This window comes from Ranitomeya imitator, chromosome 4 (genome assembly GCF_032444005.1).
Source record: "Ranitomeya imitator isolate aRanImi1 chromosome 4, aRanImi1.pri, whole genome shotgun sequence".
In the NCBI taxonomy this organism is placed as follows: domain Eukaryota; kingdom Metazoa; phylum Chordata; class Amphibia; order Anura; family Dendrobatidae; genus Ranitomeya; species Ranitomeya imitator.
The window spans coordinates 368,648,204-368,663,839 of record NC_091285.1 but is presented as its reverse complement, the minus strand read 5'-3'; the positions used below and the strand labels follow the sequence as shown (position 1 = coordinate 368,663,839).

At 44.5% G+C, this 15,636-nt stretch overlaps 1 protein-coding gene across 1 annotated transcript in view; it reads left to right on the top strand.

The window, feature by feature from the left end:
* The window catches only part of LOC138676167 (cadherin-related family member 4-like), a 245,039-nt gene extending 235,089 nt beyond the window's left edge, over nt 1-9,950 (top strand). The window contains exons 22-24 of the mRNA XM_069765150.1: nt 1,590-1,665; nt 3,304-3,340; nt 9,102-9,950. Of these exons, the coding sequence (XP_069621251.1) occupies nt 1,590-1,665; nt 3,304-3,340; nt 9,102-9,163 (175 nt within the window). The 3' untranslated portion in view covers nt 9,164-9,950. The remainder of the gene's footprint in view (nt 1-1,589; nt 1,666-3,303; nt 3,341-9,101) is intronic.
* The last annotated feature ends 5,686 nt before the right edge of the window (nt 9,951-15,636 follow it).

Here is a 15,636-nt window from a genome sequence, read left to right as displayed (position 1 = left end):
CCAACCATCTTGGGCTGGATTCACACATGCAGTTTATGATACAGGCTTTTTAAGCCAAAGCCAAGAGTGGAAGCAAAAGAATAGAGAGATAAAAAGATAAAACTAATACATCTTCTCTCTTTTGTATCCAAAATTATATTGTGCTTCCAGCCTTACGTAAGTCAGTTACCTTTATAAGTCAGTTACCATTACAGACAAGTCTAACTATGAAAGTTTGCATTAAAGCATTCCTCCACTTAGATCCTATCGTGCTTGCTCCCATATTACCTGGTAGCAGGAGATGGACGCCGCCTTGCATAGTGTAGCTTATGGGATAGAATTTGAGTTGGTCTGTGAGGCTTGTCATCAGCAAACACCGCTAATAGAGTGATTTCGAAAAAATGATTATATTAGTCCTGCACTATAATTTTTTGGTCAAAGTGTAGGTACGCTTTAAGGCCACATTCACACGTTCAGTATTTGGTCAGTATTTTACATCAGTATGTGTAAGCTAAAACCAGGAGTGGAACAATCTTAGAAAAAGTATAATAGAAATGCGTCACCACTTCAGAATTTTTCACCCACTGCTGGCTTTGGCTTACAAATACTCATGTAAAATACTGACCAAATACGGAACGTGAGAATGTGGCCTAAAAGAAAAGTTTTCATTTGAATTTAACAGAACTACTTAAAGGGAACCTGTCACCCCGTTTTTTGAGATTGAGATATAAATACTGTTAAATAGGGCCTGTGCTGTGCGTTACTATAGTGTATGTAGTGTACCCTGATTCCCCATGTATGCCGAGAAATACATTACCAAAGTCGGCGTTTTTGCCTGTCAATCAGGCTGGTCTGGTCAGGTGGGCGTGTTCACAGCGTTCTTTTCTTCCCCAGGTTTCCATTGGTGGCGTAGTGGTGTGCGCATGTCCAAGGTCCGGATTCCCTGTGCCCACGTGAAGACACAGCGCGCGATCTGCGCTGTCATTCCTTTCATCGGTGCGGGCGGCCATCTTCCTGGGGCCGCGCGTGCGCAGATGTAGTGCTCTGCTGCACGGGGCTTCAGGAAAATGGCCGCGGGATGCCGCGCGTGCGCAGAAGAGATCGCGGCGGCCATTTTCCCAAAGCCGAGTTTGCATCTCGGCTTTGGGAAAATGGCCGCCGCGATCTCTTCTGCGCACGCGCGGCATCCCGCGGCCATTTTCCTGAAGCCCCGTGCAGCAGAGCACTACATCTGCGCACGCGCGGCCCCAGGAAGATGGCCGCCCGCACCGATGAAAGGAATGACAGCGCAGATCGCGCGCTGTGTCTTCACATGGGCACAGGGAATCCGGACCTTGGACATGCGCACACCACTACGCCACCAACGGAAACCTGGGGAAGAAAAGAACGCTGTGAACACGCCCACCTGACCAGACCAGCCTGATTGACAGGCGAAAACGCCGACTTTGGTAATGTATTTCTCGGCATACATGGGGAATCAGGGTACACTACATACACCATAGTAACGCACAGCACAGGCCCTATTTAACAGTATTTATATCTCAATCTCAAAAAACGGGGTGACAGGTTCCCTTTAACTTCTTTCCTTTTTCTATTTCTTCTCTCCACAGCATAAACAATCAAAATGTGCCTATCAACAATTCACAGTCAAACGAAAATCCAAACTTTCTTCCACAGTACCCCACTGTAAGTGTTGTTATATTTCTATTTAAAAGCAATATGTATATATTGGTATACTTTGCATATATTTATATAAACTGTTCAAAAAAATAAAGGGAACACTCAAACAACAGAATATAACTCCAAGTAAATCAAACTCTTGTGAAATCAAACTGCCCACTTAGGTAGCAACACTGTTTGCCAATCAATTTCACATGCTGTTGTGCAAATGGAAAAGACAACAGATGGAAATTATTGGCAATTATCAAGACACGCTCAATAAAGGAGTGGTTCTGCAGGTGGGGACCATAGACCACATCTCAGTACCAATGCTTTCTGGCTGTTGATTTGGTCACTTTTAAATGTTGGTTATGCTTTCACACTCATGGTAGCATAAGTCGAACTCTACAACCCACAAAAGTGGCTCAAGTATTGCAGCTCATCCAGGATGGCACATCAATGCGAACTGTGGCAAGAAGGTTTGCTGTGTCTGTCAGCGTAGTGTCCAGAGGCTGGAGGCGCTACCAGGAAACAGGCAGTAAACCAGGAGACATGGAGGGGGTTGTAGGAGGGCAACAACCCAGCAGCAGGATCACTACCTCAGCTTTTGTGCAAGGAAGAACAGGAGGAGCACTGCCAGAGCCCTGCAAAGTGACCTCCAGCAGGCCACAAATGTGCACGTGTCTGCACAAACGGTTAGAAACCGACTCCATGAGGATGGTCTGAGTGCCCGACGTCCATAGATGGGGGTTGTGCTCACAGCCCAACACCGTGCAGGACGCTTGGCATTTGACACAGAACACCAGGATTTTCAAATTCGCCACAGGCATTCTGTGATCTTAACAGATGAAAGCAGGTTCACACTGAGCACATGTGACAGACGTGACAGAGTCTGGAGACGCCGTGGAGAGCAATCTGCTGCCTGCAACATCCATCAGCATGGCCATTTTGGCAGTGAGTCAGTAATGGTGTGGGGTAGCATTTCTTTGGAGGGATGCACAGCCCTCCATGTGCTCACCAGAGGTAGCCTGATTGCCATTAGGTACCGAGATGAGATCCTCAGACCCCTTGTGAGACCATTGCTAGTGCGGTTGGCCTTGGGTTCCTCCTAATGCAGGAAAATGCCAAGCCTCATGGCTGGAATGTGTCAACAGTTCCTGCACGATGAAGGCATTGAAGCTATGGACTAGCCATCCCATTCCCCAAACCTGAATCCGATTGAACACACCTGGGACATCATGTCTCGCACCATCCACTAATGTCACGTTGCACCACAGACTGTCCAGGAGTTGGTGGATGCTTTAGCCCAGGTCTGGGAGGAGATCCCTCAGGAGACCATTCACTGCCTCATCAGGAGCATGCCCAGGAGTTGTAGGGAGATCATACAGGCACGTGGAGGCCACACGCAATCCCCAGCAAATATGCTAATTGTCCAGACAGCCTAAAAATGGGATTTAAAATATTCTGTCACAATGCGCATGTCTGTGCTGTGTGTCTATAGGTGGCCACTCAGTGGTTGTGATGTAATGTGAGTTTTAGCCTGTAAGGTGTTTTGCTATTGATTTTGTTTCTTGAGAACTTGGAGTCAGGAACCAATTTAAAAACAGCCAAAGCTGGACACATCTAAAAATGGTATTTTCTGATTACTCTCTTTGCTTTGTGTAGGCTCCCGGTATTTTTGATGGGCGTGCTGTTGACCCAGGTTAGTATACTAAATAATTGATAATTATTGCATTCAGTGAAAGACAAGGTTTCATTAGGTTTAGGCCTGCTAAACTACCAGCATTTAGAAATGTAAAAACGCAAAGAGACAGTACTTCAAAATTCAATGCCAGGTATTCTTCACTATTTCTTAAATACTTCAAATATACTGATGTAACAGCAACAGCAAACATGCTTAAGTTTCAGTCATTATGGCTCAGGATGTCCTTCTTTAGAAGTAGCTGCAAAGGGCTTCACAAAGACGCTACAATATCACACTTGCTAGATACACTTGTGTCTCTACCACCGATAATGAAAAGCCCTTTGCAGCTACTTCTAAAGAAGGACATTTTGAACCATAATGACTGAAATTTAAAGGGAATCTGTCAGTGGGATCAAGCCTCCTTAACCGTCTAGATGGGCATATAGATCATAGAAAGCTAAATATAATGATGCCTTGATATCATCTATCTTCCTCGGCACTGAAGGGCTGTTGGTGCTCTCCATAGCCCATGACTTGAGCCTTAGGCTCCGGACATTGCAGGAATGTCTGCAGGGAATTTTCTACGACCTCCTAACTCCAGAACATTTTGTCCACACCGTGCTTCCAGCCCACTACATGTTGAACTTCACCTTGCCTCTAAGAAACACTTTTATGCTCTTTCTCTCTGACTCTAAATTACTAAAACCAGGGAGTGGTTCCCTTTTTGTCCCACTAGCTCCTCCCAAATTGTGGGCTACAACAAAGGTTAAATGTTAACCATTTCCTACCTTATGTACTAAAGTAAATTATTTCCTATGCTTTCTTTATACCTAAGCTGAGTGCATCGGAGTTACTTTAAGTATTACCTTTATAGTACTCATACAGCAGCATCAGTACATATATCACTATGCATTGTTAACATTTCACTCTATACACTTTACATTTCTCATGACACAATAAAATGCAGTAAAATACATGACCATATTCACACTACACTATTGTTGTCTTCAGGGGCAGGAACACGACAGTCTCTGTCACACCCTTAAATTTTCACTAGATTACACTCTGCATTACCATAGTAAAAAGGAGGGGTGAAGAGATTCAGGTGGAAGTCATGTGAGAATTGCATTCCCCAAGCAGAATGAGGGAGACAATTACATTTCATAGGTATCACTAGATATTTGAGAGTCAGTGGAAGGTGGGGACATACCAGAGGTCTAGCTAGGGTTCGATTCAGGGGGGTTAAACTTCTGAGTTGGCCCCTAACCAGGTAACCCTGATTACAACTATGGAGGTGCAGACTAATTGTAGGTATTGGGGAATATCAGCAGATGACAGAGCTGTTACTAAAAAAATCTCTATACAAAGGCCAACACTGATATTACCGCTATATGGTGACCATATAGTGGTAGATACCAGTCCTGCAGAAAATGTAATAGATTACAATACAGTTACTGATAGTGATTTACAGGTGACTTTTATCGGAGTCGTTTACTTTTCCAGTCTTTTACATCTGGCCCAGACCGACACGACCACCTCTCCAGCCATGACTCGTCTCCAGAGATTATCAAAACGACACATTTGTTCACATTTACTACACCATCCCCATTTATTCCCAACCTGCACAAACTCCTTATCCAGCTGATACCCCAATGCTGAGCCGCTGATACCGTATGTGTCCTTATGACTGCACCTGCTCTGTGGAACAGTGTGCCCTCTAAATGGTAAAACAACCATCTAGAATATAGTAATGCCCTGTGCAAGTGCCATAAAAAACAGTTCCCACATTTTGCCCCTAGAAGATAATAATGCCCTCTGTGTGCCCCTTTGACAGTCACAATAACCTGAGTGCCCTTATAACAATAAGTGTCCACTTAACATTTAATAATATCCTGAGTCTCCTCATGTGCAGACTAAATATAGTATGATGCACTCCCCATAAACAGACTCTATATATTATAAAGCACCCCCATAGGCAGACTCTATATAATGTAATGCACTCACAAAGGCAGACTGTATGTAGTATAACGCACTTCCTACAGGCAGACTCTATATAGTATAAAGCACCCCCCATAGGCAGAATCTATATAGTATGAAACACTCCCCAAAGGCAGACTCTATATAGTATAATACACTCCCCATATGCAGGCTCTATATTGTATAATGCACTCCCCATAGGCACACTCTATGTAATATAATGCACTCCCCATAGGCACACTCTATATAGTATAATGCACTCCCCATAGGTAGAGTCTATATAGTAAAATGCACTCCCCATGAAAAATGCAATACTCTCCTCTACTCCTCATTACCCCCACTGCTTTGAGCACCTGCTCATCTCAGGACGTTATCACACCTGCTGCCAGTGTCTGTGTCATGGACATCAGATGCAGAGGGGGCATGATGAAAGAGGAAGTGTGACGCTCCTCTCATCAGTGCCTTCAACTGTATCGCAATCCAGTCGATACAGTTGAACTTGCAATGACAGGCGGGGACTCCTGTGGGCCCCCTCATCCTGCTCAAGAGCTCCATAGAGGCTGGGTGGCAGGATCCTTGCTCTGTTGCAGAGAGTAAATATATGTGGGGGCCATTATAATATTTGGAGGGCTATGTCTGAACCTTTGTACTTCATGGAGTGCTATGTGGGGTCAATATACTGTCTTCAAGCAATTTTACAGTGTAAATGTTTTTGTGCAGTCCATCATACTGTGTGGAGGGCTAGTAGGGGCCATTATGCAGTGTGGTGAGGTGTGGGGCCATTATATTGCAAGGAGGGCTGTGTGGGCGTCACAGTTTGTAGATCATAATGTGTTGTGGTCGGCATACTTTCCGGGGAGATTTGATGTGGGGTACAGTAGGGTTATCATACTGTGCATGTGGAGGGTACTGTGGAGGGTACTATGGAAGAGTTCACTGTGGGGGTATCATACTGTGTTTAGGGGGCGCTTATGTTGGCAACATACTTTATTGGTGCAATGAAAGGGAATGCAGGGCTTCAGTAGGAGGAAAATTACATTGTAAAGGCTGCAAAGTTATGACATATGCTCTTTTGTGATATCCCCTTGAATATTAGTTTTTGTTTTGTTTTTTTTTGTTGGGGGAAGACCCAAGGAAAAGTGCTGCTATGGGGCCTTATGATTTTCATTTATGCCCCTGGTCTCCATGGCTTCAGAACACATCATTCTACAAGCACAGCACCACAGCAGCAATGACCATGATACTGTACCAACACCAAGTGAATAGAAATATTTGGTAAACTGAACCCAATATGACATACTGGTTGTTCAGTAGCACAAAATTCACAACTTAATGAAAGGCTTCCAAATTAGCACCACTGAAAATCTCAAACTTCTGTGCATCCAGTAATGTATATTATAATATTATAGGGTTGGTTTAAAGCATGACATTTATAGAATAAAAAATAGTGGAGATAATTTATGGCCAGGCAAATGCAGCATGTACAGTAAATACTAAGGAATTTTGGCGCATTACAATTTGCATTTAGGTTTGTATTGTGGTGATAGAACCACATTACAAACTGCTTTATCAACACAATATTCTGTGTGAGATTACATAGTTACATAGTTCGGTTGAAAAAAGATACATGCCCATCAAGTGAAATGATAAAGGGGATACAGTGCAGTGGGTATGGAAAGTATTCAGACCCCTTTAAAATGTTCACTCTTTGTTTCATTTGGTAAATTCAAAAAAAGTTAATTTTTTTCACATTAATGTGCACTCTGCACCCCATCTTGACTGAAAAAAAACAGAAATGTAGACATTTTTGTAAATTTATTAAAAAAGAAAAACTGAAATATCACATGGTCATAAATATTCAGACCCTTTACTCAGATACTCATATTTAAGTCACATGCTGTCCATTTCCTTGTGATCCTCCTTGAGATCATTCTATTCCATCATTGGAGTCCAGCTTTGTTTAATTAAACTGATAGGACTTGATTTGGAAAAACACACACCCCTCTATATAAGACCTCACAGCTCACAGTGCATGTCAGACCAAATGAGAATCATGAGGTCAAAGGAACTGGCCAAGGAGCTCAGAGACAGGATTGTGGCAAGGCACAGATCTGGCCAAAGTTACAACAGAATTTCTGCAGTGCTTAAGGTAAGATCACATTGGCCTCCATAATCTTTAAATTGAAGAAGTTTGGGACCATCAGAAGTCTTGCTAGACCTGGCTGTCCAGCCAAATTGAGCAATCATGGGAGAAGAGCCTTGGTGAGAGAGGTAAAGAAGAACCCCAAGATCACTGTGGCTGAGCTCCAGAGATGCAGTAGGAAGATAGAAGAAAGTTCCACAAAGTCAACTATCACTGCAACCCTCCACCAGTCGGGCTTTTATGGCAGAGTGACCCAACGGAAGCCTCTCCTCAGTGAAAGCCAGAATAGTGTTTGCTAAAAAACACATGAAGGACTCCCAGACTATGAGAAATAAGATTCTCTGGTCTGATGGGACAAAGATAGGTGATTGGTGATAATTCTAAGCGGTATGTGTTGAGAAAACCAGGCACTGTACATCACCTGCCCAATACAATTCCAACAGTGAAACATGGTGGTGGCAGCATCATGCTGTGGGCGTATTTTTCAGCTGCATAGACAGGACGACTGGTTGCCATTGAAGGAAACATGAATTTGGCCAAGTACAGAGATATCCTGAAAGAAAACTTCTTCTAGAGTGCTCTGGACCTCATACTTGGCTGAAGGTTCACCTTCCAACAAGGCAGTGACCCTAAGCACACAGCTAAAATAACAAAGGAGTGGCTTCAGAACAACTATGTCACCATTCTTGACTGGCCCAGCCAAAGCCCTAACCTAAACCCAATTGAGCATCTGATGAGAGACCTGAAAATGGCTGTCCACTAATGTTCACCATCCAACCAGACGGAACTGGAGAGGATCTGCAAGGAAGTATGGCAGAGGATCCCCAAATCCAAGTGTGAAAAACTTGTTGCATCATTCCCAAGAAGAATCATGGCTCTACTAGCTTAAAAGGGTGCTGCTACTCAGTACTGAGCAAAGCGTCTGAATACTTATGACCATGTGATATTTCAGTTTTTCTTTTTAAATAAATTTGCAAAAATTACAACATTTCTGTTTTTTTCGGTCAAGATGGGGTGCAGAGTGTACATTAATGAGAAAAAAATGAACTTTTTTGAATTTACCAAATGGCTGCAATTAAACAAAAGGGAAAAATTTAAAGGGTCTGAACACTTTCCGTACCCACTGTATGTACTACCTTAATGCATGATTCTGTCCACCTCCAAGATCTAATTTTTCCCTCCTGATCTCAGTTCTCGATCCCCTTGACCAAACATTCGAAAAAGAACTTTACACATATGCATACTTATTTATGTTATTTTCCTTAAAAAAGCATCTAAGCCCTTTTTGAAACTATCAACGGCTCCCCCTGTGACCAGCTCTTGAATTAGAACCGGCTCTTGAGGTTCTTTATCATGAACCAAGCTTTCACCTAAAGACATTGTTATCAGAACATTTAGATACTAGATGCCTTAAAATCTCCATGCACATTTATTTTACATTCATAAATTGATACTCTTTAGAAAGAAATTGGATAAATCCTGCTATAGTCCACATAGTGAATTCTGCTCCTAAAGAAGAACAATTGCAGAAAAAATCCCACAAACCAAAATCATGTCTACATCAGGATGATTCAACCACATTTAATTATGCTAATTGACTATAATTTATTTAATATGAAATGTATTCCATAACATTTCCTACTTCTTTTTAATGTGTAGTTTCCGGAAGCCATTTCCTGTTTAACAGCTCCACAGGACAAACGCAATGGGTGACATCCTAGAAGCCAGACCAGAGAATTACATTAATTACACTAATCCCAACTAATTCATTTCTCTCCTCACTATTCCTCCGCTTCCCCCCTCTGCAAATCTCTTCATTGGCTCCCATTCCCTCAGCGTATCCAGTTCAAATGACTAATACTGACCTACAAAGCATCCATAACCTGTCTCCTCCATATATCTCTGAACTAATCTTCTGATATCTTCCCTCACGTAATCTCCGGACCTCCAAGACCTCCTTCTCTCCTCCACACTTATTCACTACTCTCCCAACCGCCTCCGAGACTTCTCCCGAATATGTGACATCCTCTGGAATTCTTTGCCCTAACACGTTCGACTATCAACCACATTTGGATCCTTCAGACGGAACCCGAAAACCCATCTCTTCAGGAAAGCCTACAGCCTGCACTGACCCCGCTGCCTCCTCATCACTACCGGAGCTACCGCCTCACCAACACCGGAGCTCCTGCAACCCTCGACCTACTGTCTTCTTCCCCACTATCCTGTAGAATGTAAGCCCGCAAGGGCTGGGTCCTCGCCCCTCTGTATCAGTCTGCTATTGTTAGTTTGCTTACTATAAGTGATATCTGTAATTTGTATGTAACCCCTTCTCATGTACAGCACCATGGAATCAATGGTGCTATATAAAGAAATAATAATAATTACACAATGTCAATTCCAAGAGTATCAGAACCTAATGTTGGTGTACTTTCTGCTGATTTTCCAGATTTATAATGTTTCATTACTGTATTTATTTGTTCATAATAACAAGACATAATATTTTAGACTTCTTCAGGAGAGGATTTTTTCTTTTTTTTTCCAGAAAGGCTCATTGTTTGCTAGTTATGTATAATAGTTGCCTGATATATTCCACTGCTGCATGTAAGGCAGGGAAGAATTTTGCATTAGGGTTGAGCGACCTTGACCTTTTTAGAGTCGAGTCGTGTTTCGCGAAACCCGACTATCTTAGAAGTCGAGTCGAGTGGAATCGGCCGATTATCGCGAAAAGTCGGGTATCGCCCGAAACACGAAACCCAATGCAAGTCAATGGGGGAGCATAGTCGGCAGTGAGTGGAGGCCAGGAAAACACCTACACTGCCCATTTTAATGGCAAAAACATCCATTCTTGTTACAGAAGCTTGTCAATCGTAATTTACCTTATAATAATTGGAAGGCATTTGAAATTGGGGGTCATTTGGCTAAAGTTGTGGGGGGTAGGGCTGGTTCAAGTAATTAGTGGGCCCAGTAAATCTGTGGAGCAGGGAGAGGTAAGTATTTCAACTTTGCAAGTGCTGTGATCCTGAGCAAGCAGGGGGGGCCCACTCGTTGGCATTGGCACTGGCACAGGGCCCCTCAAAGTACAGAGGTGTGTTTGCATGGCGGGGGCGCCTCCCACCGGCAGCAACACTTTTGCGTACTATGAGAGGCCCTGTGCCAGTGACGTCGCCAACTAGTATTCCTCCCCCCACCTGATGAAGGAACCTGCACTTTCATCTGCACCTTCCTCTTTGTCCCCGTGTAAGGTGGTATGGTATGCGGGAAGAGGAACCTGACTTTCAGCAGGGTCACAATCTTGCTGTGTAGCGTGCACGGGGAATTTTGCGTTATGGGTCAATGTACCAGCAGACTCATCTATCACTGGCTGGGCAATGGGCAGGATGAGGAGGAAACACAGATATAGGCCCAAAGAATAAAGTTGGCTAAATGCAGTTCAAAATTGGTAACACAGGACTAACCAGGGGGCATTGCAGTGGAGGACAACTGGAATGAGAGGCTGACACAGAGAGTTGGCCCAAATCAGTAAGTAGTCGAAATGCAGTTCAAAATTGGCAACCGTAGTAAACAGGCGGCACAGCTTTGTTCAGTGGAGGAGAACAGCAAGGAGTGGCAGACACCGATAGTAGGCCCCAACCCAACTAGTAGGCCAAATGCAGTCTAACATTAACAACTACTTAACGAGAGCCTGAAAATGGAATTTCAGGACAGGAAACCAGGAGAACAGCAAGGAGCGGCAGACACTGTTAGTAGGCCCCAAACCAACTAGTACGCCAAATGCAGTTGTTCCATTTAACCACTATTTAACAAGAGCCTGAAGATAGAAGCTCAGGAAAGGCAACCTGGAGAACACCTTGGAGTGGAACACACCGTCTCTACACCCCATACCCAATTTGTAGGCCTAATGCAGTGTAGTTTCCAACAACTACTAAACGACAGCATTAAGATCGAAGCAATGGAGAGGAAACCTGGGGAACACCTTGGAGTGGAACACACCATCTCTCTACACCCCATACCCATTTTGTAGGCCTAATGCAGTGTAGTTTCCAACAACTACTAAATGAGAGCCTGAAGATAGAAGCTCAGGAAAGGCAACCTGGAGAACACCTTGGAGTGGAACACACCGTCTCTACACCCCATACCCAATTTGTAGGCCTAATGCAGTGTAGTTTCCAACAACTACTAAACGAGAGCATTAAGATCGAAGCAATGAAGAGGAGACCTGGGGAACACCTTGGAGTGGAACACACCATCTCTCTACACCCCATACCCAATTTGTAGGCCTAATGCAGTGTAGTTTCCAACAACTACTAAACGAGAGCCAGAAGATCGAAGCAATGGAGAGGAAACCTGGGGAACACCTTGGAGTGGAACACACCGTCTCTACACCCCATACCCAATTTGTAGGCCTAATGCAGTGTAGTTTCCAACAACTACTAAACGAGAGCATTAAGATCGAAGCAATGGCGAGGAAACCTGGGGAACACCTTGGAGTGGAACACACCATCTCTCTACACCCCATACCCAATTTGTAGGCCTAATGCAGCGTAGTTTCCAACAACTACTAAACGAGAGCATTAAGATCGAAGCAATGGCGAGGAAACCTGGGGAACACCTTGGAGTGGAACACACCATCTCTCTACACCCCATACCCAATTTGTAGGCCTAATGCAGTGTAGTTTCCAACAACTACTAAACGAGAGCCAGAAGATCGAAGCAATGGAGAGGAAACCTGGGGAACACCTTGGAGTGTAGCACACCATCTCTCTACACCCCATACCCAATTTGTAGGCCTAATGCAGTGTAGTTTTCTACAACTACTAAACGAGAGTCGGAAGACCGAAGCAATGTGGACGAAACCTGGGGAACACCTTGGAGTGGAACACACCATCTCTCTACACCCCATACCCAATTTGTAGGCCTAATGCAGCGTAGTTTCCAACAACTACTAAACGAGAGCATTAAGATCGAAGCAATGGCGAGGAAACCTGGGGAACACCTTGGAGTGGAACACACCATCTCTCTACACCCCATACCCATTTTGTAGGCCTAATGCAGTGTAGTTTCCAACAACTACTAAACGAGAGCCTGAAGATAGAAGCTCAGGAAAGGCAACCTGGAGATCACATTGGAGTGGAACACACCGTCTCTACACCCCATACACAATTTGTAGGCCTAATGCAGTGTAGTTTCCAACAACTACTAAACGAGAGCCTGAAGATAGACGCTCAGGAAAGGCAACCTGGAGAACACCTTGGAGTGGAACACACTGTCTCTACACCCCATACCCAATTTGTAGGCCTAATGCAGTGTAGTTTCCAGTAACTACTAAACGAGAGCATTAAGATTGAAGCAATGGCGAGGAAACCTGGGGAACACCTTGGAGTGGAACACACCATCTCTCTACACCCCATACCCAATTTGTAGGCCTAATGCAGCGTAGTTTCCAACAACTACTAAACGAGAGCATTAAGATCGAAGCAATGGCGAGGAAACCTGGGGAACACCTTGGAGTGGAACACACCATCTCTCTACACCCCATACCCAATTTGTAGGCCTAATGCAGTGTAGTTTCCAACAACTACTAAACGAGAGCCAGAAGATCGAAGCAATGGAGAGGAAACCTGGGGAACACCTTGGAGTGTAACACACCATCTCTCTACACCCCATACCCAATTTGTAGGCCTAATGCAGTGTAGTTTTCTACAACTACTAAACGAGAGTCAGAAGACCGAAGCAATGTGGACGAAACCTGGGGAACACCTTGGAGTGGAACACACCATCTCTCTACACCCCATACCCAATTTGTAGGCCTAATGCAGCGTAGTTTCCAACAACTACTAAACGAGAGCATTAAGATCGAAGCAATGGCGAGGAAACCTGGGGAACACCTTGGAGTGGAACACACCATCTCTCTACACCCCATACCCATTTTGTAGGCCTAATGCAGTGTAGTTTCCAACAACTACTAAACGAGAGCCTGAAGATAGAAGCTCAGGAAAGGCAACCTGGAGAACACCTTGGAGTGGAACACACCGTCTCTACACCCCATACACAATTTGTAGGCCTAATGCAGTGTACTTTTCTACAACTACTAAACGAGAGTCGGAAGACCGAAGCAATGTGGACGAAACCTGGGGAACACCTTGGAGTGGAACACACCATCTCTCTACACCCCATACCCATTTTGTAGGCCTAATGCAGTGTAGTTTCCAACAACTACTAAACGAGAGCCTGAAGATAGAAGCTCAGGAAAGGCAACCTGGAGAACACCTTGGAGTGGAACACACCGTCTCTACACCCCATACCCAATTTGTAGGCCTAATGCAGTGTAGTTTCCAACAACTACTAAACGAGAGCCTGAAGATAGAAGCTCAGGAAAGACAACCTGGAGAACACCTTGGAGTGGAACACACCGTCTCTACACCCCATACACAATTTGTAGGCCTAATGCAGTGTAGTTTCCAACAACTACTAAACGAGAGCATTAAGATCGAAGCAATGGAGAGGAAACCTGGGGAACACCTTGGAGTGGAACACACCATCTCTCTACACCCCATACCCAATTTGTAGGCCTAATGCAGTGTAGTTTCCAACAACTACTAAACGAGAGCCAGAAGATCGAAGCAATGGAGAGGAAACCTGGGGAACACCTTGGAGTGTAACACACCATCTCTCTACACCCCATACCCAATTTGTAGGCCTAATGCAGTGTAGTTTTCTATAACTACTAAACGAGAGTCGGAAGACCGAAGCAATGTGGACGAAACCTGGGGAACACCTTGGAGTGGAACACATCATGTCTCTACACCCCGTACCCATTTTGTAGGCCTAATGCAGTGTAGTTTCCAACAACTACTAAACGAGAGCCTGAAGATAGAAGCTCAGGAAAGGCAACCTGGAGAACACCTTGGAGTGGAACACACCGTCTCTACACCCCATACACAATTTGTAGGCCTAATGCAGTGTAGTTTCCAACAACTACTAAACGAGAGCCTGAAGATAGAAGCTCAGGAAAGGCAACCTGGAGAACACCTTGGAGTGGAACACACCGTCTCTACACCCCATACCCAATTTGTAGGCCTAATGCAGCGTAGTTTCCAACAACTACTAAACGAGAGCATTAAGATCGAAGCAATGGCGAGGAAACCTGGGGAACACCTTGGAGTGGAACACACCATCTCTCTACACCCCATACCCAATTTGCAGGCCTAATGCAGCGTAGTTTCCAACAACTACTAAACGAGAGCCAGAAGATCGAAGCAATGGAGAGGAAACCTGGGGAACACCTTGGAGTGTAACACACCATCTCTCTACACCCCATACCCAATTTGTAGGCCTAATGCAGTGTAGTTTTCTACAACTACTAAACGAGAGTCGGAAGACCGAAGCAATGTGGACGAAACCTGGGGAACACCTTGGAGTGGAACACACCATCTCTCTACACCCCATACCCAATTTGTAGGCCTAATGCAGCGTAGTTTCCAGCAACTACTAAACGAGAGCATTAAGATCGAAGCAATGGCGAGGAAACCTGGGGAACACCTTGGAGTGGAACACACCATCTCTCTACACCCCATATCCATTTTGTATGCCTAATGCAGTGTAGTTTCCAACAACTACTAAACGAGAGCCTGAAGATAGAAGCTCAGGAAAGGCAACCTGGAGAACACCTTGGAGTGGAACACACCGTCTCTACACCCCATACACAATTTGTAGGCCTAATGCAGTGTAGTTTCCAACAACTACTAAACGAGAGCATTAAGATCGAAGCAATGGCGAGGAAACCTGGGGAACACCTTGGAGTGGAACACACCATCTCTCTACACCCCATACCCAATTTTTAGGCCTAATGCAGTGTAGTTTCCAACAACTACTAAACGAGAGCATTAAGATCGAAGCAATGGCGAGGAAACCTGGGGAACACCTTGGAGTGGAACACACCATCTCTCTACACCCCATACCCATTTTGTAGGCCTAATGCAGTGTAGTTTTCTACAACTACTAAACGAGAGTCGGAAGACCGAAGCAATGTGGACGAAACCTGGGGCACACCTTTGGGCGGCAGACACCGTTAGTAGGCCCTACCAAAGTTGTACCCCCAATGCAGTTTTAAAATTCCTAGAGGCTGAAAACAAGACTATTGACGCTCAGCTTTTTTCAAAGGAACACAGCTGAATTGAGTGGCGCAGACAGACAC